Genomic DNA, 27,389 nt, shown 5'->3' with positions numbered 1-27,389 from the left:
CTCGAGGCATGGGCGAGAACATACAGACTCTTATTAGGTTCATTTTATTCCCATTTAGTGTTATATTTTCACTTAATAAACAAATTACAATGGGTTACCTTGGCAGCCACTTTGGGCCCCGGCCTCCATTGCAAGCCACTTCTCGACATGACATATAGATAACCTACCCTAAGCTCAGTAAAATCAAAAGATCACAAAAGACCACATACCATACATCAGTTCTTAAACAAGCAATTAACAAGTATTGAAAAAACACTGATCATAATCACGGATTCCACCAATACAATCATCCTAACAAGACTGATCCCAAACTCAAGTGTACATAAACCAATTCATGTCATAACATGACATCACCAAGAACAAATCATACAAACAACTCAGTCCTATAAAAGTGACTGGAAAGCAATCCAAATACAACTGATCGAAGACTCAAAGGCTATATTAGATAGGTCACACCATTCACCTCAGTTTCACATAAGAACACTAGAAAGCAATAACAATCAATGCATCAAAACATCTTATAGAGCATACTAGACACATTACCGTGGTTGAGTATAAAAGATTGAGATCAAAACATCATCATTACATCACAAAACAGAACTCCCGAGCCTTTGGTTGACATCCTAACTGGCCAAAGCTAAGTCAAACTTGAAAACCCCAACACCAGTAAATCACACGTTACATAAAGTGCATACAAAAGTGAATTTCATAATTCATTAGGTTTGAAAACCCTAAAGATCAATATTTACTAAAAGTTTTCAGATTAAATCACAGACAATTCTATAATAGAAATCAATTTTCTCAAACAAGAGTTTCAATTTAGAGAACTTCTGAAAACAAAAACACAACAGACACGAAGAAGATAGGAATTCGAAAAACCAACAACTACTGCACAAACCCACAAGATCCTACCTGGATTTGATGGTAAAACAATGAACACAAACACGCAAGAATCTTACTTTTCCTTCGAAAACCCTCTTTTCAGAAATTGGCTCCTCCAAACCTGTATTTAGAAATGAGCTCTAATTTTTTTAATAAAGAGTTTTTCTCCCAAATCAAAGGCTTTGATCATGCAATCATGCAAAAACCCTTTGTCTTTAATTACTATATTTTAATTTTCATGTACACACTTTATGCAATTTAATTAAAATAAACTTTATTAAATTAAAGCTTTATCTCCTTATTACATCATGCGACATTTTTAGTATAATATTTATTAATTTAACTAATAATATTATTTAGAGTTTATTAAAAATAAAACTTCTAAATAACTTATTATTAAATTAAATAATTATAAATATGCCTAAATTAGAACTTTAATCAAATCTTTTAAATTTAATTCTTTCATTCACATTTAAAGAACTTAATTAAAATATTCTTTTATATTTTCTTTTCCTCCACTTATTAATTAGTGTAAGCACTATTTAAAGCATAGTTTATTATTTAAATTAATAAGAATAATTAAAACTCATTATTTAAATGCAACTCTAATTTAAATATTATTAATTAAATAATCATAATAAAACAATATTAAATCTTTAATCTTTTAATATTTTAATTCTATTTTTATCCAACTTCTTAAATCAGACTTTTAAAATAAATATTTTAAACTAGAGTATATATTTAATTAATTTGTAATTAATTAAATAACATCATATTCTAATCTTTCTTTAACCAATTTTCTAAATTTAGACCTCTAATTTAGACTTTTTATTTAAAGCGTAAATTTAATTAGTTCTTAATTAATCAAATATTCACATATTTTAGTATTTTCTTTTTAATCAAATAATATTTATTACTCAACTAATAATAAATTTTAGAGTTTATTATTAAAATAAAACTCTCAAATAATAATTATTAAATTAAATAAATATAAATATGCTAAAATTAGAACTTTAATTTAATCTTTTAAATTTAATTCTTTTATTCAATTAATTTTTCAAGAAATTAAATATAATTGAATATTGATTTTTCTATATATAATTTTCATTTTATGCAATTAAAATTAAAATATCTTTATTAAATTAATTTTCTTTCTCACTTTAATTAATCATGAGATGTTTTTAATATCATATTTATTAATTTAACTAATAATATTATTTAGAGTTTCTTAATAAAACTCCCAAATAAATTATTATTAAATTAAATAATTATAAATATGCCAAAATTAGAACTATAACTTTATCTTGAAATTTTATTCCTTTATTTAAGTAATTCATGAGACATTTTTAAAAATATATTTATTAACTTAATTAATAACATTGTTTAGAGTTTATTATTAAAATAAAACTCCTAAATAATTATCATTAAATTAAATAAATATAAATACGTCAAGAATAGAACTTTAATAAAATCTTTAAATTTAATTCTTTTATTTTATTAATTTCTCAATTAATATAATTAAATATCAAATTTTTAATAAATTTTTCATTAAATTAAATCATTAAATGATCTTTTAATTTGATCTAATTATAACAAAAAATCACCACATACCCGCAAAACAAAAAATGATAACTCAATTGAAGGCAAAGAACATAATCAAACTCCAGGGTCAAAATCATGAATTCATGTCACTTGACAAATTCAGATGGGTAAAGTGTAAACTAACTCCGATACTTGTCCTATTTTGTAGGAAAATTGACTTAGGTTTTAGGATTTGGACTCAAGAGTTATCTCCTCACTTATACCATTGAAATATTGCGATAGGGTTCACTCATCCTGACAATTTAGGGAAGTCGATACCTGGTACTTACAATCTGTATAAAATCCACGCATGTACAAACACAATATTCTAAACTAAACATGCAATGGCAGGAAGTGGTTCATCATGTAGATCCCGACTAGCAGGTGACTACGATTCCCTTCCTCAACCACATCAGAAATGTCAAACATAAAGAAACATACACACACCATACACAAGCAAGTATGGGGTAAGTACCCCTAAAAATTGCATAAAAATCATTCGTCTAACTAACATCATTCAATAACTGAAATAACTGACACTAAGTACCTCAACATATATATATATATATATATATATATGAAATATAACTAATCAATTCCGGTAATCCATCACCGCTAATCATAAAACATAATAATAGAACAAGCCTAAAAGAATCTAGTCAAAACAAATCAAAAAAGTCAAATAGGGGTAGGCATTACACTATGAGTATCAAAATGCTAAAATTAGGGCTAATTTAAACTAGATCAAAGTTGATGACAAAGTTACTTAGTATTTCTTCAATATTCTAAATCCAAGCAAATAAAGAGAAGATTGTCCCTATTGACACATGTACTTTAAGTTTGATGATCTAATAACTATTAGGATGCTTTTTATAGTTTTTATTAGTACCATTTTTTAGTGAAGATAATGAATAGAGTTATATTGCCCTATATTTTTCTAAGATAATCTGTCGTTATAAGGACAGTGACAAAGATGTGAAGGAAATTAGTATGGAACTCTTGAAGGATAAAATCTTTAGAGCCATTTATTCATTAAATAATGGTAAATCCACTTTAATAGACGCTCTCCTCATTGAATTTTATAAAGAAAATTGTGATTGGATTGCTTTGCATCTTTAGAGATTTATGAGGAGGGAGTTAAAAATGGGTCCCTTGGTTATTATATTGATAGGGGCATGATTAAATTATTGCCTAAAGAAGGTGAGAAACCTATTAGCAAGAATTAGAGGCCAATCACCTTGCTTAATTTTCTTACAATTTCCCTGCTAAGCATTTATCCCTAATTAACTGATATGTCGTCTAAACTAGCTTTTCTCAAGATGGGTTCATTAGAGGTAAATATACTCTAGAAAATTTGATAATAAGCTAAGAGAATTTTAACTTGTCGAAGTACTGCAGGGAGAATGTCACTATGCTGCTTCTAGATTTTGAAATAGATATGATAAGATTGAGTGAGATCTTTTTTTTGTTACAACATCCTATGGTTTTTTGAAAGTTTCTGTAGGTGGGCGAAGATTCTTTTCAAAGATGTCTCTATCCATATTAACATTGATGGATCTTTTACTGACCCATTTGGTTAATAATAATGCATTCATCATGCAGTTTGTAGATGGAATTGCTCTTTTTGTTGAGATGAGTGAGGACTATTTTAATAACATTTTAGATAGATTCAACTTCTTTGTTAAGGCTTTTGGAGCTAAAATGCTTGATAGTAAGTCGATTGTTTAAAGTTAGGATGATTCACTCCTACTTGGCTTAACCGTATGAATTGTTAGTTGGAAGATTCTAAGAAGACGTGGACCTCTCCTTGAAGACGTTGAAGGAAATATGGGAGTAGATGTTCAACATAATTGAAAATAAGAATAATAAGTGGTAGGTCATGTTTTTTTGTCGACAGGTAGAGTAAAATGTTTTAGAAAGTACTCACTTCTTATAATGACCTCAATTCTTTTTATATTTTCTAGTAACCTTACCTCTATTTATATTTTCATAGGTTTTCTATGATCCTTGAGATTCCAAAAGATATATTCCCAATTTAAGTGGACGTGGTGAAAAGAGCTAATATTGGCCCCTACATTAATATGCTTGGAAAAAATAAGAAGGATAAGTTTGCTAATAATGTGACGTTTGAACAAGCTGTGAAAAATTCAGATCCTGATGCTTTTTCCAAAAGAAACTTTTACACCTTCCAAATGTCACCAAGGGCCTCTTACAACATGCTAAATACAAATTATTACAAGTACACCTTTCAAATGTCACCAAGGGCCTCTTACAACACACTAAATACAAATTATTACAAAGTGTCACCGTAAGTGGGATAGTGTTTTCCATGAGGGCACGCAATCAATACAATTTAACTGAACATTCATAATTGCAAGTTGTATGATACCTAATCCCAACACCAAGGACTAAGAGTTCCCCTATGGTTAATCTCCAAATTAAATCCTTTGCAGATTTCCAATAGTCTATAGATAAAGGTTTGCCAAGGGCTAAAATCTCATGGTTTGGCATCCAATCTATGCGTGTGAGTCACAACAAAATGCCCATAACGTCCATCCATCCTATATGCCCAAAGAAACTACCCTTACCCCCTTTTGGCTCTGCGGATCTCCCTAGTTATACACCATGAGGTGGCATGCTTAGAAGGTGGCCTAATCACCATTTTCTCACATGTAATCTCTCATTTCCCCTATTATGGTTGGTTACAGCTGTGTAATGTTCCCTTCTCTGCTCTAGGCCTTATGACGCCTTGTTGGTCTATCTTTCCATCCGGATAGGCTAACGACATTTAATTTGAGGATGCCAGCCAGTCATAGAATTCTATTTGGTTTCGTTGGAGATATATTAGATATTTAAGTGTGGAACTCCTATACTTGAGTCACTTATTTTATAAAGTTACTTTATGACAAAAGTAATTTTAGTGACTAAAAGACAATATTGGCTTTTATCCCACATTGCCTAATTTTTTGTATTTTGCCTCACATTGAGGTTATAAAAGCAAGGAGCTACATTGATATTCGCACCATGAAATATATCAATATCTTGAAAACAAAAGCTTGGTTGCTTAGATGTGACTGGTTTTTTCTCAAGGAGGAAACCCCTTAATGAGAGTAGTGGAGACTGGACGTAGCCCCAGAAATCTCTACTAAGTTTATCAGAATTGTGCAGACTCTTCTACTGTGTTCAGTTGGATTTACTTCAGAAAGGAATGCGTTAGCTGTGGAGATACATGTCTCTCCTTACAATAGTTGGATAGCCGTATGAAGGGTTCATTTACAAAGTGAATGTGGAAGCTGGTGTCACCACATAAAGCAGACAGTAACATTGCAGACTTGACCCACTTCAAAGGATATCAGACGTGATAGTTCAGGCCTTGATGTAGAATACAGGGCATTGCGGGTTTCTTTCCTTCATCGCAGAGTTAGAGGGAGTCGGCAAGGACAGTCAGTTAACCCAAGAGAAACTTGGCCTGATACTGGTGTTTTACAGAGATAGTGGGTGTGTAGGCATTCATCACAGGTGTGGCAGTATAGAGACATCTCACCACAGGCCAATAGGATAACTCTCACGATACAGACAGTTACAATACTCCAAAGGGCTTGACTGTCAGCAGCGACAAGTGTGCGTGACCTTTAATCAATCAAACCCAGCACCATGTGAACTGTCAAGACTCTCATGTGAACACCAGGTGCCAATGTTTGCACTTGTATGTCCATCGTTTACCTTCAATATTTGTTCTGCTGTTTAAAGCGTTATTTAAATGTGTTATGTCATACATTATTAACGTAAACCCTTATGAAATGAAAGGTTGAGAGGGAGTCTAAATTAGTGATTAGATGTATGACTGTAGTACATTGTAAACTCTGAACTTAATGTCTGAAGCTACTCAATTATTTTGTACTGTTAAGGTTATATTGTGAGAGTATATTTAATCTTGTTGAGAGCCAACCACAGCAATTCATTGATAGTTATTGATTCATTTGATTAAGACCAGTGGTACATGGGCTGGAATCATTACAAGCTGCTATAGAGTATAAACATACATAGTTTTTCATACATAGCTCCTATATTAAAACATTCCTGAATCGGCAATGAAATGCATATATATATATGCAATCACATATGAATTTCTTTTCCTGAGCGTATACACATAATCCAGCAGAGAGCAGTCACAAACAGACTCATACCAAGGCTCACAGATTTTATGATTGTACTGCTGTTTGCCTTAATTTTCTATTATCATCTTCGTCTTCTCCTTGATGATTTTCTTCTCCTTCGATGCCTTCCTCTAATTGAATTTCTACCTTATATAGTCGTTGGGATAGGACAGTAAGTCACAACCCTTATCTCCTCTCAAGGGAGATGTCTTCTCCAAACAATCCATTGCCTCCTGAAGGCTAATCACGCACCTCTTCATTAGTGTTGTGGTTTTTGCTAAATGATTGCCAATTGTGGAATCTGTTGGTTCGCAGCAAAGGAAAGAATATTTTGGAAGCTGAATTCCTTAATCAGGCTTCACAATCATAGAAAATTCTGAAGTCTTATTAATAAGACAATTTTCATACTATGGGTTTGCTGTTCATCTAATGTCAAATCAGGGGCATGACGGATTTGTTTGGTTCAATGATTAATATAGATTAATAATTGATGGAAGAACTAATATCTGGTCTACTTGTCTGATTCCCAACTGAGGTTTGATGGATAATTGAATGGTTGCTTCTGGTTTGTTTATCTGATGTATTGGTGAATGATGATTGAATGAATGTGGAATCCATAGGTTGATGAGTGATGATAGATAAGTGATTGTTGTGTGTTTTGAATGATTTCTCCTACAGGGTTGCCAAATTCCACAAGAATTGAGTCATCACTTTCGAATGTTGCCTTTGAGAAAAATATATTATCCCAACTTGATCTCCCTTGGATGCCCTACTCAAATGAAACCTTCTCGGTCACACCTCTTCACCATGTCTGCCCTTTGCAATGATCACAGCCTTTCACAATTATCACCCTTCCAAAGGGTCACAACCCTTTACCTTTTGAAGAGTCACTTCCTTACTTTCTTCCTTAATCCCTCCTTGATTCTTATGCTCCCTCATCTTCCTCCCTCATGTCTCCCCCAAATGAAGTTCTCTTCTCTCCCTTTTATACCTCATGTTTGAGGGGACAACCTTTACATATATGTAAGCCCCACCATTTGTACAACTAAAATTTGATTATTTTTTAATTTTATTCTTTTAAAATTTGAATTTAATTAATATTGTTTATTATTCAATCCTATTTCAAAAAGTAAACATGACAAGGTATAAACTATTTTAGGAATACCAAAGCAAAATGTTTCATCAATAGTATTATTTTTTACCACTATTATGCTCGCACATACATATGTATTCATCGATATATGCATGGTCATACTTTGTTCATATAGACACATATATACATGCTTGCAAATACTTAAATAGTGCTTCTTAATCAATTTTAATTTGCCACATGCCACAGTAAAGCTGTAAACTATTGCTTGTGATTCAATTGGCACATATTCATTGGTAGGGTCCAGCTGATAGGATTTGTACTTTTGCCTCAATTAAAAAGTGTTTGGTCCCTCATAGTAACACTTGTTTGAAAGTTAGAAGTTTTAATGCAACCAACAATAAATGTGTATGAAAGTGAGTCAGATTTTCCATGGCTATTTCCATGCATATGAAATCTAATTCATCAATTCTGTGTTGGAAGCATGAATGCTGATGATATTCCTATAGGGGAGTATTGTAGAAACATGATTAGATTATTATCATAATGATATGTTATATTCATGACTGTGTTTGTCATTGATTTCAACATAGCAGTTTTTTGTGGTATCTGATAGAAAAACAGTGAAAAGATCAAGTTGGTACGGACAAATCGTTGAGTACTTTTAGTAGCGAGGTTAAAGGGAGATTATACTATGTGTCTAGTATATGAAGGTAACCTCGGAAGCATAAGATATTAAGTTTGGAAGGAGTTATGCAAGTTTCGGTGAAGACAGTTCTGAGATAGAGTTTACAGAGGCATGTTCTGGTAAACTTGTTATATCTCTTAGTAGAGTTATTATTTTGAGAAGCCGAAGTTATAGATGTGAAGAAGACATGTTGGTGATGATGTGGGTAAGCTCTCTCGTCATAATGTTGTGTACGGAAAGTTATTCAAGTTGCAAGGCGAAAGATTAATGTTATCGCTAGTGTAACGTGTTCTTAATGTGGTCCTATAATAATTAATTGAGAAGGTGTAACAATTGACTCAGGGAATTGTTTATTGGATTTAGTATAAAGGAAGGACATTTTCCTTTATCTTAGATGTGACATATGAGATGATTGTAAGCAACATGAAGAGCAGAATGCGAAGTTGAGCAAAGCAAAGCGAAAGTGAAGGAAACTTCATTGCCGAGGTTTTATTGTGTAATTTGAAGTTTGATACTTGGATCCAAGGTTTGTGACCTGGTCTACAAGGCCTGACAATGATTGGTTCGGTTGACAAGACAAATGAAAGAAGTTGAAGTACAATACACACAATTATTCTGCAAGGAATAGTTGAGAGATCAGTTGGACAATGAGTTTAGTGGTTTTGCCTTAGAAGTTGTTTGGACAGTGGGTCCTTCTGTCTTCTACAACTCCTAACAGGCTTGGAATCTCCTAACAGGGACTCTTATGTACTAAATGTTGTAATAGACTCTTAATAGGGTCCATCCTCTAACAAGGAATATTTATATTAGTACATCATCTTGTGGGCATCATTCCCACCAAGGTTTTCCCTCTGATCAAGGGTTTCCCTAGTTAACATATCTAATGTAATTGTCTATGTGCATCTTGTTATGGTTGCCATTTACTTTGGTTGAATGGATAAGATTGTTTAAGGTTAATAAATGTTTTAATTATTGGATAACTGATTCACCACCTCCCCCCCCTAGTTATCTTGGTGGGCTATTGGTTCTAACAAGTCACAACCTTTCACAATTGTCACCCTTCCAAAGGGTCACAATCCTTTACCTTTTGAAGAGTCACGTACTTACTTTCTTCCTCAATCCCTCCCTAATTCTTATGCTCCCTCATGTCTCCCCCAAATGAAGTTCTCTTCTCTCCCTTTTATACCTCATGTTTGAGGGAGACAACCCTTACATATATGTAGGCCCCACCATTTGTACAACTAAATTTTGATTATTTTTTAATTTTATTCTTTTAAATTTTGAATTTAATTAATATTGTTTATTATTCAATCCTATTTCAAAAAGTAAACATGACAATTTATATACTATTTTAGGAGGACCAAAGCAAAATGTTTCATCAAGAGTATTATTTTTTACCCACTATTATGCTCGCACATACATATGTATACATTGATATATACATGGTCATACTTTTTTCATACAGACACATATATACATGCTTGCAAATACCTAAATGGTGCTTCTTAATCAATTTTAATTTGCCACATGCCACAGTAAAGCTGTAAACTATTGCTTGTGATTTGATTGGCACATATTCATTAGTAGGGTCCAGCTGATAGGATTTGTACTTTACCTCAATAAGAAAGTGTATGGTCCCTCATAGTAACACACTTGTTTGAAAGTTAGAAGTTTTAATGCAACCAACAATAAATATGTATGAAAGTGAGACAGCTTTTCCATGGCTATTTCCATGCATATGAAATCCAATTCATCCATTATGTTGAGGAACACACTTTGTTATGCTTATTGAGCTTAGAGTTCATTTTGCGTTTTATCACTATTCAAGTCCACGGTAGGATTTAATAAAATAGAAAGATAATATTTGTTTCGCTCTAATACAATAAAATTGTGTTTAGTATAATATTAATACCATTAATGAAACCCATCTAAAAAAGCTTTTATTGTGTGAATAATTATTTTGCACTAGTCGAATCTAGAATATTTGCCCTATATTAGACATACACATGTGAGTTTGATGTATACAGTATTACAGTTACAGGATGATGTTATAAACATTAATGCTGATAAAGAGCACAATTTCAATATAACATTCTAGTTTTCTATGGTGAAAATTTCAATTATTTACATTATGAAAATATTGCAGAATTTTGTACTCAGAAAAATGCAGTGAAAATACTTTGCTATCTGTGTCCTAACATAACTAAGACATGAATTTGACTAGAACTGAAGGTGCTGACTTTGAAGGTGGGGAATTTGTCTTAAAAATCACATATTTAGCATTATATTTTGCTTCAGATCATCTCTTACTTCTTTATCTCTTATATCCAGCTAAATTGATTGGGTTTAGTTTATCTTTCTAACTAAGATGGTCTCATTGTTTCCTAGTTTTGAACATACTAATAATATAAAATATGTTTCAAAGATTTTGTGTTTGATATCTAACCTGATTCAGATTTCCTCACCGATGTATCTCTCATTATATGTAGGATGACATTTTACCCAAATTGATGGCAACCTCTGGATCTTATGAAGACCTCTTCAAGAAGGAGCTTGGAAAGTATGATCCTGTCTGTCAAGAGGTTGCCAGGAATGTTGAAGCGCAAGAACAAATACTGCATCAAATCCAGGTGATATCATTACATATTTTGGAAATGTTTTATTTGAAACATTGTGGGAACATTTTGTATAATAATGGAATCTCTTTCGCAGGCAGAATATTGGACAGCACATATTCTAGGCAATATCCTTTTACACAAAGTAGCAATTCCTTGTGATACTATTGGGTCTTTAACTAATTTGATTTCATATAGAAGCTCATGTCTTTTATACCATTGTTTTTGATTAAGTTAAAAAGCCTAACAAGGTGGCTGACCCTTACCACATCCCAAAGGTAGTCAAGAAATCAACAACACATTAACAATGGTGCCATATGTTACAAATCAAGGCCACAAGTGGCTCACTGTCAGCAAATTAACAGTTTTCCTTGAACAGTCCACTTGAAGAACAAGAGGCCAGAATTGGCTACTCACAATGCCGTAGACAAAAGAGGCCATTAACAACACAACCCACAAAGTGGGCCAGAATCCATCTTACATCCAAACAGCCACCAAAAGGAGAAGACCACTTAAAGTTATCATCAGCCACCATCACAGAGCACGACCAATCTGCGGCTTCAACAAGGACAGGCCCAATACCAATAGTTGCAGAGATCCTTAACCAAAACCAAAAAAGACCAGAATGAGCTCTTGAAAACTAGCAGCAGCCATTTGGTTATCAGGAAGAAACTCACTGTCAATCTAGTTAAAAATAGAGACTGTGAATGAAAAGACGAAACTAAAACTAGTGGAGTTGGCAACAACCACCATAAACCAGACAAAAAGAGAAAAAAACATAATAGTAGAGATGAACATAGGCACCAATGATAGAAAGTCAGCAAGAGAAAGACACTACTTGCTATCCTTGGCAGGTTCCAAGCTTGTCTACGGGGTCCCACATCCTTGTCTTCAGGAAGAAACAAGCCAGAACATAACATCACCATCCATGAGCTGAATCGGTTCTGAACCTGCATCCAAGTAGCTACAGTCAAAATAATATCACATAGAACAGCCATCATCCTTCATCCATAAGCTAATCCCCACCTCTGTAGGAGATGTCACTACCTTGATAAGGAACAAGAGGAATGACAAAAGGTGCACCATGCATTTGGCCCGCAATCAAGGAAAACTCAAAAACCTTGTCTCTATAGGGGTCAACTCCTCTACAAAAATTCATGCAGGAAAGAGACCAATCCAAAGAGGCCAGCCACCAAAAACACAATCTCCACTGCAGATTAATAGAGCACACCAAGACCACACCTTGTAAAGGGCAAGTAGGCCCAAGCAAAGAAGAGATAGAATCTCCATCCAAATCAAACAGGAACCCATAAGGAAGAGCAGTGCCAACAAATGTAACACAATAACAATAGAAATCACATACAAGGACATCTCCATAGCTTTCAAAAACTATAGGATGTGGGTATGAAAGAATGGGATCAAAACCTCAATAACCAGGCACAACCTCAGCAAAAGAAAATGAACCCCCACTACTCTCATGTAGGAAAGAGAGCTAGATCCACTGCTTTTAAGTAGACCTGAGATCCAGCATCTTTTCGTTATTTATCTCACCACAACTATGAGCCATCTCACCAAAGTCTGAACCTTCTCAACCCAAGCCATCTGAAAAGCAGCCCCTGCATCAAGCAAGAGATTGACAATCATCCCAAAGGAGGCAAAAGATCCCAACCACACCTTCCTCCCAGAGAACACATTAAATGGGCCCAACCTCGACCATTGTAGATAAACCCCCAAATGCATTGACCAAACTACCTAGTAGAAAAGTACACACCCCAACTAGGAAAGAGCAAGCTCTGGCCACCCAAGATTCATACAACCATAATGTCCTAAGAGAGAACCATCAAAAAGAGAGCCAACATCCACTCAAACAATGTCGCGAACAAGCCTAGATCAGAACCAAGAAGCTAACTACCTAGGAAGAGGAAGACCCTCGCATAAGCCACCACGTTGCAGTTATGGACGAATGAAGGGGCAGCTATGACAATAATCCCTCTGAATCATCAATGAACACAAGCATGAAATACATAAAACTTATGACACCCAAAGCCTTATGCAGAGTGTAAACAACTCCATTCACAAACAAGGGTCCAAAAATGGCTTCATGCCATACAAAAAGAGACCAAAAAAAACTAAGACGGGCACCAAATCAGTCAGTGATTAGAGAAAAGCTCACAATAGGGCTGTGCTCAGACAAACACCAAGCAATGGAGCTGTCATTGTGAATTGAGCGCAGCAAACAGACACAACCAATGGTCTCTGCGAAGCCAAGATGGCCTCTGCTGAAATCCTTAGAAAAAGTCATAGCAATCAAGAAGTAAAACAATGCCTACTTGTAACAACAAACCAAATTCCCAAAGTGCCAAGAACTTGGCAATATAGTCACCTAGGAAGCAAGTCAAAGGTGTGAACAACACTACCAAATACTCATAGGTTTGTTCGTGGCACCCAAGAGTGAGCCAAACATCAAACAAGGGAACATTAATAGCGACCATATACTAGCAAATGATGTTGTCATCCACCAAATGCCCTGCGTGGAGGATCAGATTGAAACTTGCAACCTAAGAGAGGCTTTGCTGTGCGGGAAACAACTCTATTGGGTCCGTACAACCGCGACAATCTCTACAAACAATTACCCATGATACAAGCCAAGGGATGGACAAGAGTTAATAATCCCCTACAAATAATTTTCAAGTCTCATCGTGATGCGGACATGAGTGAGACCAAAGGATCTAGAGGTGACCATCATACAAAAGCAAACCAAATAAAAACACAGCGGGTAGACAATAGAGATACTCCCAGCTAGTGGAGGCCACACTAGCCCTAAGCTTTGCACATAGGGATGTCCAAAGCCCAACAAAACCTCCTTTCTAGACAACATTAATGAGAGTTCCAACACCGTTAAGTTGGAAAGAGGATACCATCGAGAATGTCACCACACAATTAATGTAACAGAAAAACCAGGCTAGAGGTCTAGAGCCAAAGCATAACCAGGGGCCAAACAAGAAACCCTATACTTGCAAAATCAAGCAAAACCCACAAAAGAAGGGACTTTAGGCACAAACAACCTAGCTAAGACCCTCCAAAGCCTCTCACATCCATCTGACATCACCTTCATTTTAATGTCCCCTTTTTGGGTCGATATGGTTTGGGATTTGATTAGCCTATTATTGACCCTTGTAGGCTAAGACTAATGGCTTGAGGGTCCAAGTTGGCAGTGCTTAAGGCTTGTTCCCATTCCAGAGGTCATAAGTGTTCAAGATTTCTCTTTGTTTGTTTCAGTTTGGTACACTTACTATTTATAGTAAGTGACTATTTCAGGAAAGTCAGGATTACTAATTATAAAAAGGCACCTGAATGGGTTATGTTTGTAGTGTTGAGCCCTGACACACTTGGCTTGAGTAGATATTCAAGGACTTTCTATTTATAGTAAGTCATATTTGTAGAGTTACAATTTTTGACAGGGCACCTAGACATAAGGTGTATGCAGTGGTCAACCTGACTTTTAGTTGGCTTATTGAAATGGGCTTAATTGCACAAGTTAATGTTATTTAATTATTAATAAACACTACTTTATTTATTAGCTGATAGGCTATTTTACTTGGGAATGAGCTCCCATCGGATTCCTTGTGTCTCACACTGGCAAAAAAAAATACTTTTCTGACGGGCAAGGCAATATGACATAGAGCATAACAGGTCAAAGGCTACATATTCACTGCCTCCATCACTTTCCACATCTGAAATCCTCACAGTTGTTGAAGACTTCGGTGCAGCGGTGAGGAATGTTGTGCGAGCAGGATTTGATGGTGTGGAAATGCATGTGGCCTAGAAATATTTTAGTTTTATCAGTGAAAGTTCTTGTCAAGCCGAAAAAGAATCTGTCGCTGATGTGTTTTCTGACGGTCGGCGAAACAACAGCGGTTGGCATTTGACATTTGACAGAGACTTTTCGGTTTTGTGTGGCAAAACTTAAGGCTCTTGCGGTGATCAAACTATGGTGGTGTATTTAAACTAAAAATTTGAAGTTCTGAGGTGAATAAAATGTAATGGGTTTCTTTCCAAAAAAGAAACATAAATACAAAGTTATGGTTCAACAAATTTACAATATATTTTACAAATACATAAAAACATTACATTCTCAAATTCTTTATGGAACTATCCTGAAACTAAATAAATTGTCAACTGATTGTTTATTAAATCTAATACTAAATAGTTCTATTAATATAATTGCACAACACGATATAAGGAGGGAATTCAGTATTTGGAAGAAACTTGCTTGAATTTTTTCATTTGGCATGATAGATTGATGATTATATTAACCTTCTGTTTGTTCATTTTCATATTGACCAAGAGTAAATATTTTGTTGGGAAAAATCAAGGAGCGTGATCTAATAATATGAATTAGAATTTAGAAAATAAATCTTATTTTGTAAATTTAAATTGAAAAAAAATCTAAATACAAAATTATAGAATAGAGTACACAAAGCAAAATAAGAGGCTTTTAAATAACAACAAAATTTTCCCACAATGAATTCCCTAAATTTTAGTTGTAATGTCACTGAAATAATGTGCATTAAATTATTAATAAATAACTCTTTTAGTTTAATACAAATATTTATATATATATTGTTTGTTTCAGAATAAAATTCATTGTTGTATATATTTTAGAATGGAAAAACAATTGTATGTTTTAAGCTCAATTTATTTTCTATATACTTTATAGTCCATAGTTGTAAAACTCGCCAAAGCCAAAAACTTGCCAAGGCCCCCCAAAAGTTTAATTGGGAAAAACTCGGCAATTTAAAAAAAAAAAAAAAAACTCTGGAAGACTCAGGAACCTAAAAAAACTGCTGAAATTTAATTAAAAATACATTCTTTTTGCAAAATTTAATGAGAAGATGCATCTAATAAGTTAATTAAAGAGAACACAAAAGAAACAAGCAAAGTTTAGATATATATAAATGCATAGTGGGTACAAAATTGCATTCTCATGCGGAATGCTCATGGCAGGAAGCAAAATAGTAAATAGTTTCAATTTGTCAAACTAGAAGTAAATGCTAAATACATCAATACAATCACATCTTCCTCTTTCCAGCTGCACTAGCAGGAAAGCGAGGGGGTCTAGTCCTTAAAGAAGTGCCCCGCATTGGGATTGGGCGTGAGTTGCGTGACTGTGAAGTCTGTGGCTGAGCATGTGCCTCTTTGCTCGACATCCCTACTGATTGGCTTGACGTCCTGGAAGAGGATGTATCTTCTCCTATATGTGGCATTGGTAATGCCTCGTCCTCTGAGCTTGAATCATCATCATCCTCGTCCTCAATGTCATCCATTGTGAAATGAAAATCTGTTCCAACATCCCCCTCCATGGCCTGCCTTTCCAAATCAGCGATCTCATCTGGTGAAAACAATGGACCTGGCTCCTGTGCTGTCCAATTAGAATAAGGATCATCTCTTCTAGATAAAGTGGACCAGGTAGTGCTGAACTCCGTGCCCTTTTTATGCGCAACTTAAGATTATAGTGCACATAAACAAGGTCAGTAAGTCGTCTTTGAGTCATTCTGTTTCTTTTCTTTGTGTGGATAGATTCAAATAAGCTCCAATTGCACTCACAATGGGATGCGCTACAAGGTTGGCATAGGACTTTGAGAGCAAAATTTTTTAAATTGGGGGTATTGCCACCCCAACTTGCCCACCAACCATCTGCAAAACAAAATATAAAAAACTATAAAGCAATTAAAAAAGATAATTAGGAAACACAACTTATCAATTTGTAAAAGCTTTAAAGTTTGACGCTTTACCTGGTGCTTGAGTAGCTCTTGCTCTGTTTGGTAGCATAGAAGAGAAGAAATTACCCCTCGATTCCACATAGACTTGTTGTTCGGTCACAACAAGGTCTCTCTCCACTTCATTGAATATCATTCTCTCAATGCATTTAGAGAGACCTTCCATGACCTATCCGTTAGGATCCAAGTAGGAATCATCAGCCCTAAAACAAATAGAAAATGATATCAAGTCTTACTACACAACCTTAAAAAGTAAAGTAAAGTCTTAGTGAAATCTCAACTTCAAGGACAATCATAGTACCTGAATTTGGAGTTGAGGAAGTAGCCTGCTGCATGAATGGGTTGGTAGAGCATAATTTTCGACCTCCTATTAATTATTTCCCAAATGGGGTCAAATTTGAGTCTGTCCGCATGCGAGTAATTTCTAACAGCCTCTTTGGCCTTATCCATGACTTCATAAAGACCTTCCATTGGGGATTGTTGCCCATCACATATGCGCAAGACTCTAACCAAAGGCATAGACATCTACATTTTAAATTTGAAAAATACAAATTAGTTAATATCATAGTAAGTTATGAATTAATAATGAAACTTGAATCAACTAAAAAATAATGTTTTGAATCTTGAAGTTACCTCCACAATCTCCTTAGCCTTTGCAAAAAAACTATCGTCAAACACTATCCGTGCCACAACCTCTCCTTCGGGCTTCTTTGAGTAAGATGAAGCAACCCAATCAGCACACACAAACATTTGTTTCAGAGCCAATATGTGGTCGGGAATACTTTGCAATGTCAAGAACACGGTTGCAAACCTTGTCATAGCGGGTCTCACCAAATTTTTGCCTTTAGTGGTCTTTCTCATCAAATTGAGAACCCATGGGTGATTATAGATATATATGGTGACTCGCCTAGCATCTTCCACAATTGGACTCACCCAATCAAGTTTTCCTATGTTCTTCAAAAGAAGGTCAAGGACATGTGCTGCACAAGGTGACCAAAAAAGTGTCGGATGCCTCTCTTGGAGGATTCTACTTAAAAGATTAGTAAAAAATCAATAATTAGTTACAAACTTTCCATATTTACATCAAATCTTAATTGAATAATACCATAGCATTACATTCATGATTCATATTGAACATAAAAAATTACTGGAAGAACCTAAACATTGTTGACCTCTTATCAGGAAACTTTTCAATGAGAGTCAAAGGATCTAATGTGTTTAAAGCAATATGGAGATGTTGGGAGATGTTGAGATCAAATATTAATGACAATGGAGTAATCAGTAAGGATAATGCAATATGCGGGGGAAAATTTGTCTGGTGGAACCTAAAACATGGGGAAAATCCCCTAGCATTGATGCAAGGCTGCTCAGCAAAGAAGTGGGACAGCATGGGTATCAGTTCATTCAAAGATATCCTAGAGGAAGGGAGACTTATTAGTAGGGAAAGCTTATGCTCCAAATATGATTTGCCTGCTACTCAGAAGAGAACCTATATAATGATTGAAAATGCATGTAGTCCCTTGCTCCTCGCTAGATCTATCTCTACCGTAAATGGCAGGAGCTCGGGCTTATCTTGGAAGGATGGCATTCCTGCACCCTACACTAAAGCCAAGCTTATTTATAACTTCTGATCTGCCAGCCCAGTTATATTTGATCTAACATTCCATTTATTCGACTTTTTATCAAGTTTCTTCTGAACCCAACTCCACATTTCTCCAAGGTTTGGGCATATTGAGAAGGGGATCCCTAAGTACCTTACAATGTGACTAGATCCCCCCCAAGCAAAACCATGTTGTTGTACCATAATGGGGGATCTTCTTGCCTTCCTACCATGATAGATTTTGAGAGTGATATCTTAGTCCCAGAGGCTGTGCAGAATAATTCCAATTTTATCATTAGGTTCTGAATATTACCTTCATCTATTATTATGTTAATAGCTGTGTCATCAACAAATTGGACGTTGAGATTTCCTCTCCATTAGGGAGGGTGATATCTTTCACAACTGTCATCTCCGAGAATGTATCCAAAGAGCATCAGCTGCTATTACAGAGAGGGCAGGTGCTAGTGGGCATCCTTGCCTGATGGATCTGGGGAGGGTGATATCTTTCACAACTGTCATCTCCAAGAATGTATCCAAAGAGCATCAGCTGCTATTACAAAGGGGGCAGGTGCTAGTGGGCATCCTTGCCTGATGGATCTGGTTAATGCAAAGGGTTTAGATCTTTTTCCATTAATTTCTACGCTAATATTTGCATCTTTGAACAGGGTTTGAACCATGTTACAGTAGAATTGCGAGAATCCTAGCTGGTTCATCATCATCTTAATGAAACCCCACTCTATTCTTTCATAGGTTTTTTCATAGTCTAACAGCAACATACTAGCTTGTTGGTTAGACTCCTTTGCCCAGTCTAATGCTAACCAAAAAGTAATCAAATTTTCTAGGATATACCACCCCTTGACAAATCCGGTTTGGGTTTTGTTAATAATTTTTGGTAATATATGTTCCAATATGGATGCTAAGATTTTGGATAGAATTTGGTAGGATACATTTAGGAGAGTTATTGGTCTCCAATTTTTGATCTGCTGTCTGCCCCCCTCTTTAGGAATTAATTTAATAACTCCAACATTTATAGTTGCTCCTAATGACCCTCTTGAAAATGGTTCGTTATATGCTCTCAGAAGTTCCTTACCAATCCACTCATTGTTTTGCTTATAGAATTCTATGGGTAGGCCATCAGGGCCGGGAGCCTCGTCATTATTAATGTTTTGAACAACCCTCAGTATTTCTGTTTCTGATATAGCCTTATCCAACTCCAGGATATCTGATTGATTTAATTTCTTAGGAATGAGACCAATAACTTTCATCCTGGCATTTTCCATATTATCTCCAATATCTTCAGAGGTAAAGAGGTGCATGGAGGATGTCTTCCTGTTTGTGCGGATCTATGTTGTCTACTTTGATGGATTCAATTTTTACTCTAGCTTCCTTTGATTTGAGCATGTTGAAAAAATATTTTTAACCTCTATCACCCATACTAACCCAGTTGAGTCTTGCTGTGGACCTTGCTCCTTGAAATTTATAATGCTGCATTCTTCTCAAGGCATCTCTAGCAATGGCAATTCTTTCATTCGCCTTGTCACAATTCCAGGTTCATTTGAATGTCTCTTTTTGCTTAAAGGAGCTCATTCTTGAGGTCTAATTCTTCTTTCCTCCCATCCATGGCTCTTTTCCTACTCGCCGTCTGAAATAAGGCTCTCCAAGATTGAATTTTTCTATTCCATGACTCTATTGCAGACCCTTTAGTTCTTGTATTACTATTAAACCGTGTAATAATTTTTACTGCAACTCTTACATCTTCATCTTCCAAATGGAGGTGTTAAGGCAGAAACTATCACTATTACCCCGGGCTTTCTCAATCTTCCCTACAGAATAGGTACAGGTGAGAATAGGGTGATAATCTGATATAGAGTAGGGGATCACTGTGATTGGGGCATTGTAAGGTCCCAATTCAAATCTAAAGAAATCCTTATTGGCATAAAATCGGTCAAGCTTGCAAAAATCCTTCTCCTGCCACTTTGTAAATTGGACCAGGTGAACCAGATCCCCTTATGAATAAATTGGCTCTCTCTAGAAACTCACTAATTCTTGGTTTGTTGACCATTCTGTGCCAATAAAACTTTCACTACCTTTCCATTCAAACTTATTACCTCCCAATTTATCACAAGCTGCTGCCACCATGTTAAAATCTCCTCCCATGATCCAAGGTAAGTTAGGCATTTTACTGAGCCAATTCCGAAGTTCAATTCTATCACTATATTTGTTGGGGGCATAGATGTTGCAGATACCAAATTCTTTTCCATTGTCTTGACATTTAATCCAGATAACCTTATTACAGGTTGAGGTTCCCCAATCCAGAATGTTACTGATCCAATTTGGGCCGACTAGAATGGCTTCCATCCTTTCCTTTGTCATGAGATGTTTTCAAATGGTTTTGCATCTCTCCAAATGCATTTTAGAGCAATGTCTATACTGAAGCCAAGCCTTTACTTCTTGCAGCATAAGGATATCAATCTTTTTGTTTGCCAAAAGAAATCACTTGATGATATATTTCCTATTTGGGGACTCAAGTCCCATTACATTCCAAGAGGTTAAGTTAAACTCCATCATGCTACAAGATCATTACTAGTCTCTTCTAGGGATTTAAAATTCTTAAAACAACTAGGTAGTTGTTTTTCTGTTTCTTATTTTCCTTGGGTATGTTTGTGGAGCTCGGGGGTCTCCCTCCTTTCCTAGGAGTTTTATCTTGGTTATCACATTCTTTCTGTTTATCCTCACCTTTATTGGAAAGGCTTTCCTTTTTGGGTCTCCTCTTCTTCTGTGCATTGAATACAAACTCCACACTTTCGTTGAGGGGAATTTGATCAATATTCATTCTTTCATCCTCCTTACTAGTGCCTACGAATGGGTTCACTATTTCCTCCTCAATGGGTCGGGAGGGTTTGTTGTGGGAGGCACAACAATCCATCCGTGGGAACACTTTTGGATGATTCATATTAGTTTTGGCAGGTTTGACTATTAATTCAAAGTCGAATAATCTATCAAATCCTTTATACATATCTTGGAGTTCCATTAAATTGTTAACAATGTTTTGAGAGGAACTATTGCCTTTTGACATGCCTATTAATTCCTCCATTCTCTAGGGGTGCTTCCATTAGTGGTGCTTCAATACCCACCCCATTACTCCCCACACCCATTGCGTAGGGAGGAGCTCCATCTAGCCTAAGGCTACCATAGATTACAAATTTCGGCTTGTTCAAGGGTAATTTGTTGGGCATTTAATGTCTTGTGTTTAGGCTTGGAAGATGATGCATCAAGACTAGAATTTAGGGTTTCAATATCTAGTAATCCGTAGATTATCGGGGCTGAGGGTTATGTACAAATTCACCCTCCTTATTGTTATCTACAAATTTGGCTTGAAGAGCATTAAGTTCTTGTAGTTGCTGGTTAGAAGTCAGAGAAGGCCTATTGGGTAATTTAGGATGAACAAGTTTAGGTGTTCGTTTAGTCAATTCTTGCTCATGGATTTAATTAGAGGGCAATCCTTTCTTCTCTATCCCTCTTTGTTGGACAAGAAACAATCATTAAACCCTCAGAGGAAGGTAATATGGCATGAATAAAACTAGCCCTCAGTATCAAAGGTTGGTTCTTCAAGGATTTCAATTCCCGGGTTAATGGTTATAAGTATATGAGCATCCATGTGCTGCAAGAGGTTACAAGTACAATAAACTCTAATAGCATTTCCAATAGGGGCTATGGCTTAGGGGTCAAAATTCCAAAGAAAAGGAGAGATTTTCGCCACTATTAACCACCTAAGGCAGGACAAGGCAACAACTTCATCAAGAAATGCATCAGGTGTTTAGGGTAGGGGCATGAAAGACACTTGGGCCAATTTTCCAGTACTTCTTGGCAACCACTTCCTTTTGGTGTTTAGAGTTGCAGAAGAGACTAAAAAAAGGCTCTTTTGAATTGATTTGAAATACGAGAATTGAAAAACAAATTTCTTGTTCCACACATTCTAAGTCAAGTCATTCATATATTTTCTAGAGGGAATATCAATTAAGTCTTGAGCAATCAAAAAAATGTAGAGTTCCTGTGATGTAGAGCAAGGCAGGAGAATCCCCAAAGGAGATGTCCTAACCCCCATCAAATAACCACACAACGGAAGAATAACAATAACACAAAGATTTAGATCCAAAATAATGCCAATTCTCGTAATATAATAATAAGATTTACATCCAACATGCCTTGTTGTAAAGCCTTCCGAGTTACGGCCAAATACATAAGCAAATACAACAACCACTTGACAAGATCATGCAAGATCCAAAGCCTACCTAGCCCAGATCTGAAATCTGGTAGAAACCCTAAGAAGAATCTAAACTTGTGCTTGCAAGCCACCAAGTAACCTTCTTGTTTTCCAAGTTGTAGCTACTAGCTCTGCTAACAAACTTTGCTCCTCTCAGCTACTCTTCTTCTCCATGCTGGATCCTATGTCGAATGAAAAATGACAAAATAAGACCTTCTACTTATACCAAACCAAGCCACAAGTTGGCCTAGCAAGTTACATTAAATAAACCCTCAAGCCACAAGTCGGCTTGATAACAAACATTAAATTCCTTTTTCCCTCTTTTCTTCATTTTTTATTTTATTTTATTTTTTCCAATTTTCGTCACTTTCTTTCTCCTCCAATTTTTTTTTTAATTAATTAGTTTTTTCTTATCATGTCCCCTTTTATTTTATGATGCAAGATGCTCCTGCATCAGACTCTCCAGGTAGATAGAAAAGTATGTCTCATATGTAGATGTCAAAAGAAATTTCTCCAACCACCTTCATCTTCACCAAAGGTTTCCAATTCATCCCAGATAGAAGAACAAATCTGCACATCAACCATCTCGACTTCATCCATACAAACAACAAAAATCATATGAATCTCAACAACCCAATCAACATGCTCACTCCCAGGAACAAATTGAACATAATTCTTCAACAACAATCCATGTAACTGATCACAACCAGCAACAACAATATCCTCAAACATGAAATTCATGTTAGCAACATCCAAAACCATCTCAGTTACATGTAAGCTCAAATCCAGAGCAACATCTAAATCCAAAACCATATCCACATCAGCAGCAATATGGAAATCTATACCAATCATCTCAGCAGCAACATATGAATTCAGATCCATATCAATAACCATTTGCATATCCTCATCCATATTCAAATTCTTATAATCAACAATCTCATCATCCACAATAAGATGCTTTGCAATTTCCATGTCAGATCCATCTAACTGATCATGAAAACAAATATCCATTAAAGCTTTAGTAAAGTCATCCTTTACCTTTTCCTAAACAACAATTTGTCTTCTTCTCTGAACAATCTTCTTAACCATCCAAACCACTCTCTTTCAGACTAGTAGACTCCAGCTCCAGAAATCTCTTCGAAACTCAACTATCCCTTCCTTAACTCGATCAGTCAAACTAGCTTCCATCCGAGAAAAAGTCTTTGAAATCTTCGTCTCCACTACATCACGAGGATCTGCAATCATCGCAAGGTCCAGTCTTCTTGGAGATATCTTCCAAGATTTTTGTAAACCCTCTGCAACAAATCTCCAACCAAATCAAACCTTCACTTTGATAATCTTGACCCTAGGTCTTGGTGTAAACTGCCTCAACTTTAGTGATTTGTCTATATGCTCAAGAAAAGTCGCTTTGATACTCCCAATGCAGTACAAGGTAGGAGAATCCCCAAAGGATGTCCTAGCCCCCAACAAATAACCACACAGTGGAAGAATAACAATAACACAGAGATTTAGATCCAAAATAATGCCAATTCTCATAATATAATAATAAGATTTACATCCAACATGCCTGGTTGTAAGACCTTCTGGGTTGCGGCCAAATACATAAGCAAATAATTGCTCTGCAACATCTAAATCCTAGCTAGCCTAGATTGCATTGGTAGAAACCCCAAGAAGAATCTAAACTTGTGCTCACAAGCCACCAAGCAACCTTCTTGTTTTCCAAGCCGTAACTACTAGCTTTGCTAACAAACTTATCTCCTCTCAGCTACTCTTCCTTTCTATGCTTGATCCTATGCCGAATGAATAATGACAAGGCAAGACCCTCTACTTATACCAAACCAAGCCACAAGTCGGCTTTACAACAAACATTAAATGCCTTTTTCCCTCTTTTTTCCATTTTTTATTTTTAATTTTCAAAATTTTTAATTAATTTATTTTTTCCAATTTCCGTCACTCTCCAATTTTTTAAATTTCTTATCATGCCCCCTATTTATTTTATGATGCAAGATGCTCCTACATCATCCTGAGTTTGTTTTTTCTCAAAATTAGTAGCTATGGCCATGGAAGCATTTGGCTTGATGACAAGAGATCTGGTGTTAGAAATCTTACCTTCCTCTTTTGAAGCCAAGGGTTGAGGTTGCTAGTAGAAAAGCAGATGCCATACGAGACTGGTATTCTGTCGTCTGTCACGCCTTGAAAGCTCGTCTTTAAAACTTTGTTCTCACTCCTTTGCCTTCCTAATCCCATTATTCTGGTTAGGGGAGCCCATAAAAAAGAGCTGACAACCTGTAAGGCTGGATCACAATATATGCAAGGAGCCTTCTGTCAGTCAGTGGGAAGGTCTCCTCGTGAATTGCGCTCTAGTTGCAAAGCAAAATCAATAGAAAATCATTTACAAATTGATTTTGGTCGATAAATAAAAAATTAGAATGTTGAACATAGTTATATTGCAAGGTTTTAAACTTTTAATAATATATTTAAATTTAATGAGATTGTTTTACTTCTGATAATTTTAAATTAATTTGGGGAACTATTTACATTAGGATTAAATTTAATATAATAATATTTTTATAAACAATAAATTCAACTATTTTATTTTATAATATAACTTAACTCATATTTAGCATGTTGAAATTATTTTGACAAATGACTTTTAAAATTTTAGTATTGTTGATTTTCCTATATTCAAATTTATAAAAGGCAAATTTATTGTTGATTTATTTTTCAATTTTTTACCCTTTGTGAACTTCATCCAAATTTTAGTCTTGCGAAACCTGAACTTGAATTTGAACCTTGTGACTTAGTATTTAATATTCTTAAATTGATATAATGTGAACTTAATCATGACTTTTAATTGTTTTTACTCTTGCCAAAACTTCATCTGAACTTTTTTGTTGCTAAACACTAACTCAAACTAGAACCTTGTGACATAGGTTATGACTGTTTGTAAATGACGCTTTGGCAAGCTGACCACCAAGACATTAATGAAAATTAGTAAACTAACAAAACCATTAGTGACAATTAAGATACAGCCCTGATGGGATTAATAGTCTTAAATTGATTTTCTGGTTGAGGTTTGTAGCAATATATATGAAATCAGCAAAATTTTCAAAATGTATAAATTCTGAATATTACTAACACAGAACCTTTTTGTGATGCAGACCCAAAATGACGCTTTTGCTGCTGTTTTCAACCTAGAAGATTATAAAGGTAATACTTTTACAGTGACATAGGTATATTGTGAGGGTTTTCTTGTGCTGTTTGCCTATGTTTTTTTTGCTGATATGTTAATATAGCCCTCTGTTAGGTGACCTTTTTGGCTTTAGATGCTATGACTGAGTATTTATCTATTGCATCGAATTCTTTGTGGACTTGCATCTTACCTTGCCTGTTTGAATAGACCACAGTTAAGAACTGTATGTCGCAGTTTACCAATACAACACTCTTGTAATGTCCTTATTTTTATGGCTCCCCTTGGGTCAGTACCAGCTAGCAAGATTGGCCTATTTGCGGGGTCCTGTAGGCCAATGAGATGGAGAGGGAATTCTTTCAGGGGCTTGTGACAACTTTTCAGGGCTTGGAGAAGCAGTTTGACCAGGCTAGGACAGTGTCCTAGATTTTGGGAAAAATTCCTTAATTTCAGGGATGAACTGGGAGTTAGCAGGGACACACCAGGAGGCCTCCAGGATCAGCCTGGGCACTTCTGGCACAATTCCTAGATTTTAGGAGAGCTACTAAATTTTAGGACAGAACTCCAGTTAGCTCGCTATGATTAGACAACATCAGTGGAGAGGGAGCTTCAAACAAAATTCAGATTGGGGTCGGATAAGTGAGCTGGGAATAAATTGGAAATACTTTTAGTTATTTCCTAAATTGATCTTAATATATTAATAATAAAAGTGATGATTATAATCACTTATTATAAAGTTTTATAATATTGGGGCCAAGTCCCTAACGGTTATATTGAGTTACAAGGGGCCAAGTTTGTAATGAATAATGACCCATCCTGAAGTTAAAGTCTAGAAGGGGATTAAAATAATAAAATATAATAAAACACTATTTTGTGTTAAAAAGGAGAAAAAAGAAACCCTAAACCGAAATTACTCTTAGAGGGAAAATTGAAAAGACATAAAAGTAGGTTTTGGAGGTTTTTGGCATCAAAAAGTCAATATTTTTTACCAGCGCTGTGGAGAAAGCTCTTGCAAGGATTTCTTCACAGCAGATTTATGGACTGAGAACGGAAACTCTCAGTGCATTTGGCAGCCTACAGGTGTGAGAAACCACCATAGGGCTCCTACAGGTTTATTTGCAAACAATTTCAGGAAGAATCTCAAAAAAATGGAGAAGGGAGAGTTCAGATCAGGATAAAAGAAGGGCAGCGACCAATTAAATACTGCAGATCAGAGTGAGTTGCACCAATATTTAGCCACTAGCTGGGCCGTACAGTACAGTCTCAACTCTCACAGCCTCCAGTTTAGAGTCATAGACATCTAGTAATATCTTGGCAGATTTGACATAATTTCTATATCTTGTTGCAAACAAAAAACTGTCTCAGGGGGTCTGTAATAGAAAATCAGAGATTTCTGAAGCATTTTCTGTCGACTACATTAGTTGTACAGACCTGGGTTTGAAGCTGTACTGGAAAGCTTGGACGTGGAGGTATATTCTTGACAGGACAACACTCATAAAGACCCTCCTTCCAACGTCTGTCTACAGCAGATCTGATGTCTTC

At 35.6% G+C, this 27,389-nt stretch overlaps 1 protein-coding gene across 1 annotated transcript in view; it reads left to right on the top strand.

The window, feature by feature from the left end:
* Positions 1–27,389, top strand: part of LOC149534585 (vacuolar-sorting protein BRO1-like) — a 69,470-nt gene that overhangs the window by 27,994 nt on the left and 14,087 nt on the right. Inside the window, exons 5-6 of the mRNA XM_089803269.1 lie at positions 10,888–11,028; positions 25,819–25,867. Of these exons, the coding sequence (XP_089659395.1) occupies positions 10,888–11,028; positions 25,819–25,867 (190 nt within the window). The remainder of the gene's footprint in view (positions 1–10,887; positions 11,029–25,818; positions 25,868–27,389) is intronic.

The sequence above is a fragment of the Cupressus sempervirens genome, chromosome 10 (assembly GCF_028749045.1).
Source record: "Cupressus sempervirens isolate cs-2001-9-10 chromosome 10, ASM2874904v1, whole genome shotgun sequence".
Taxonomy (NCBI): Eukaryota; Viridiplantae; Streptophyta; class Pinopsida; order Cupressales; family Cupressaceae; genus Cupressus; species Cupressus sempervirens.
Note: the sequence above shows the minus strand (reverse complement) of the source record. Positions and strands in the feature narration are given on the sequence as shown.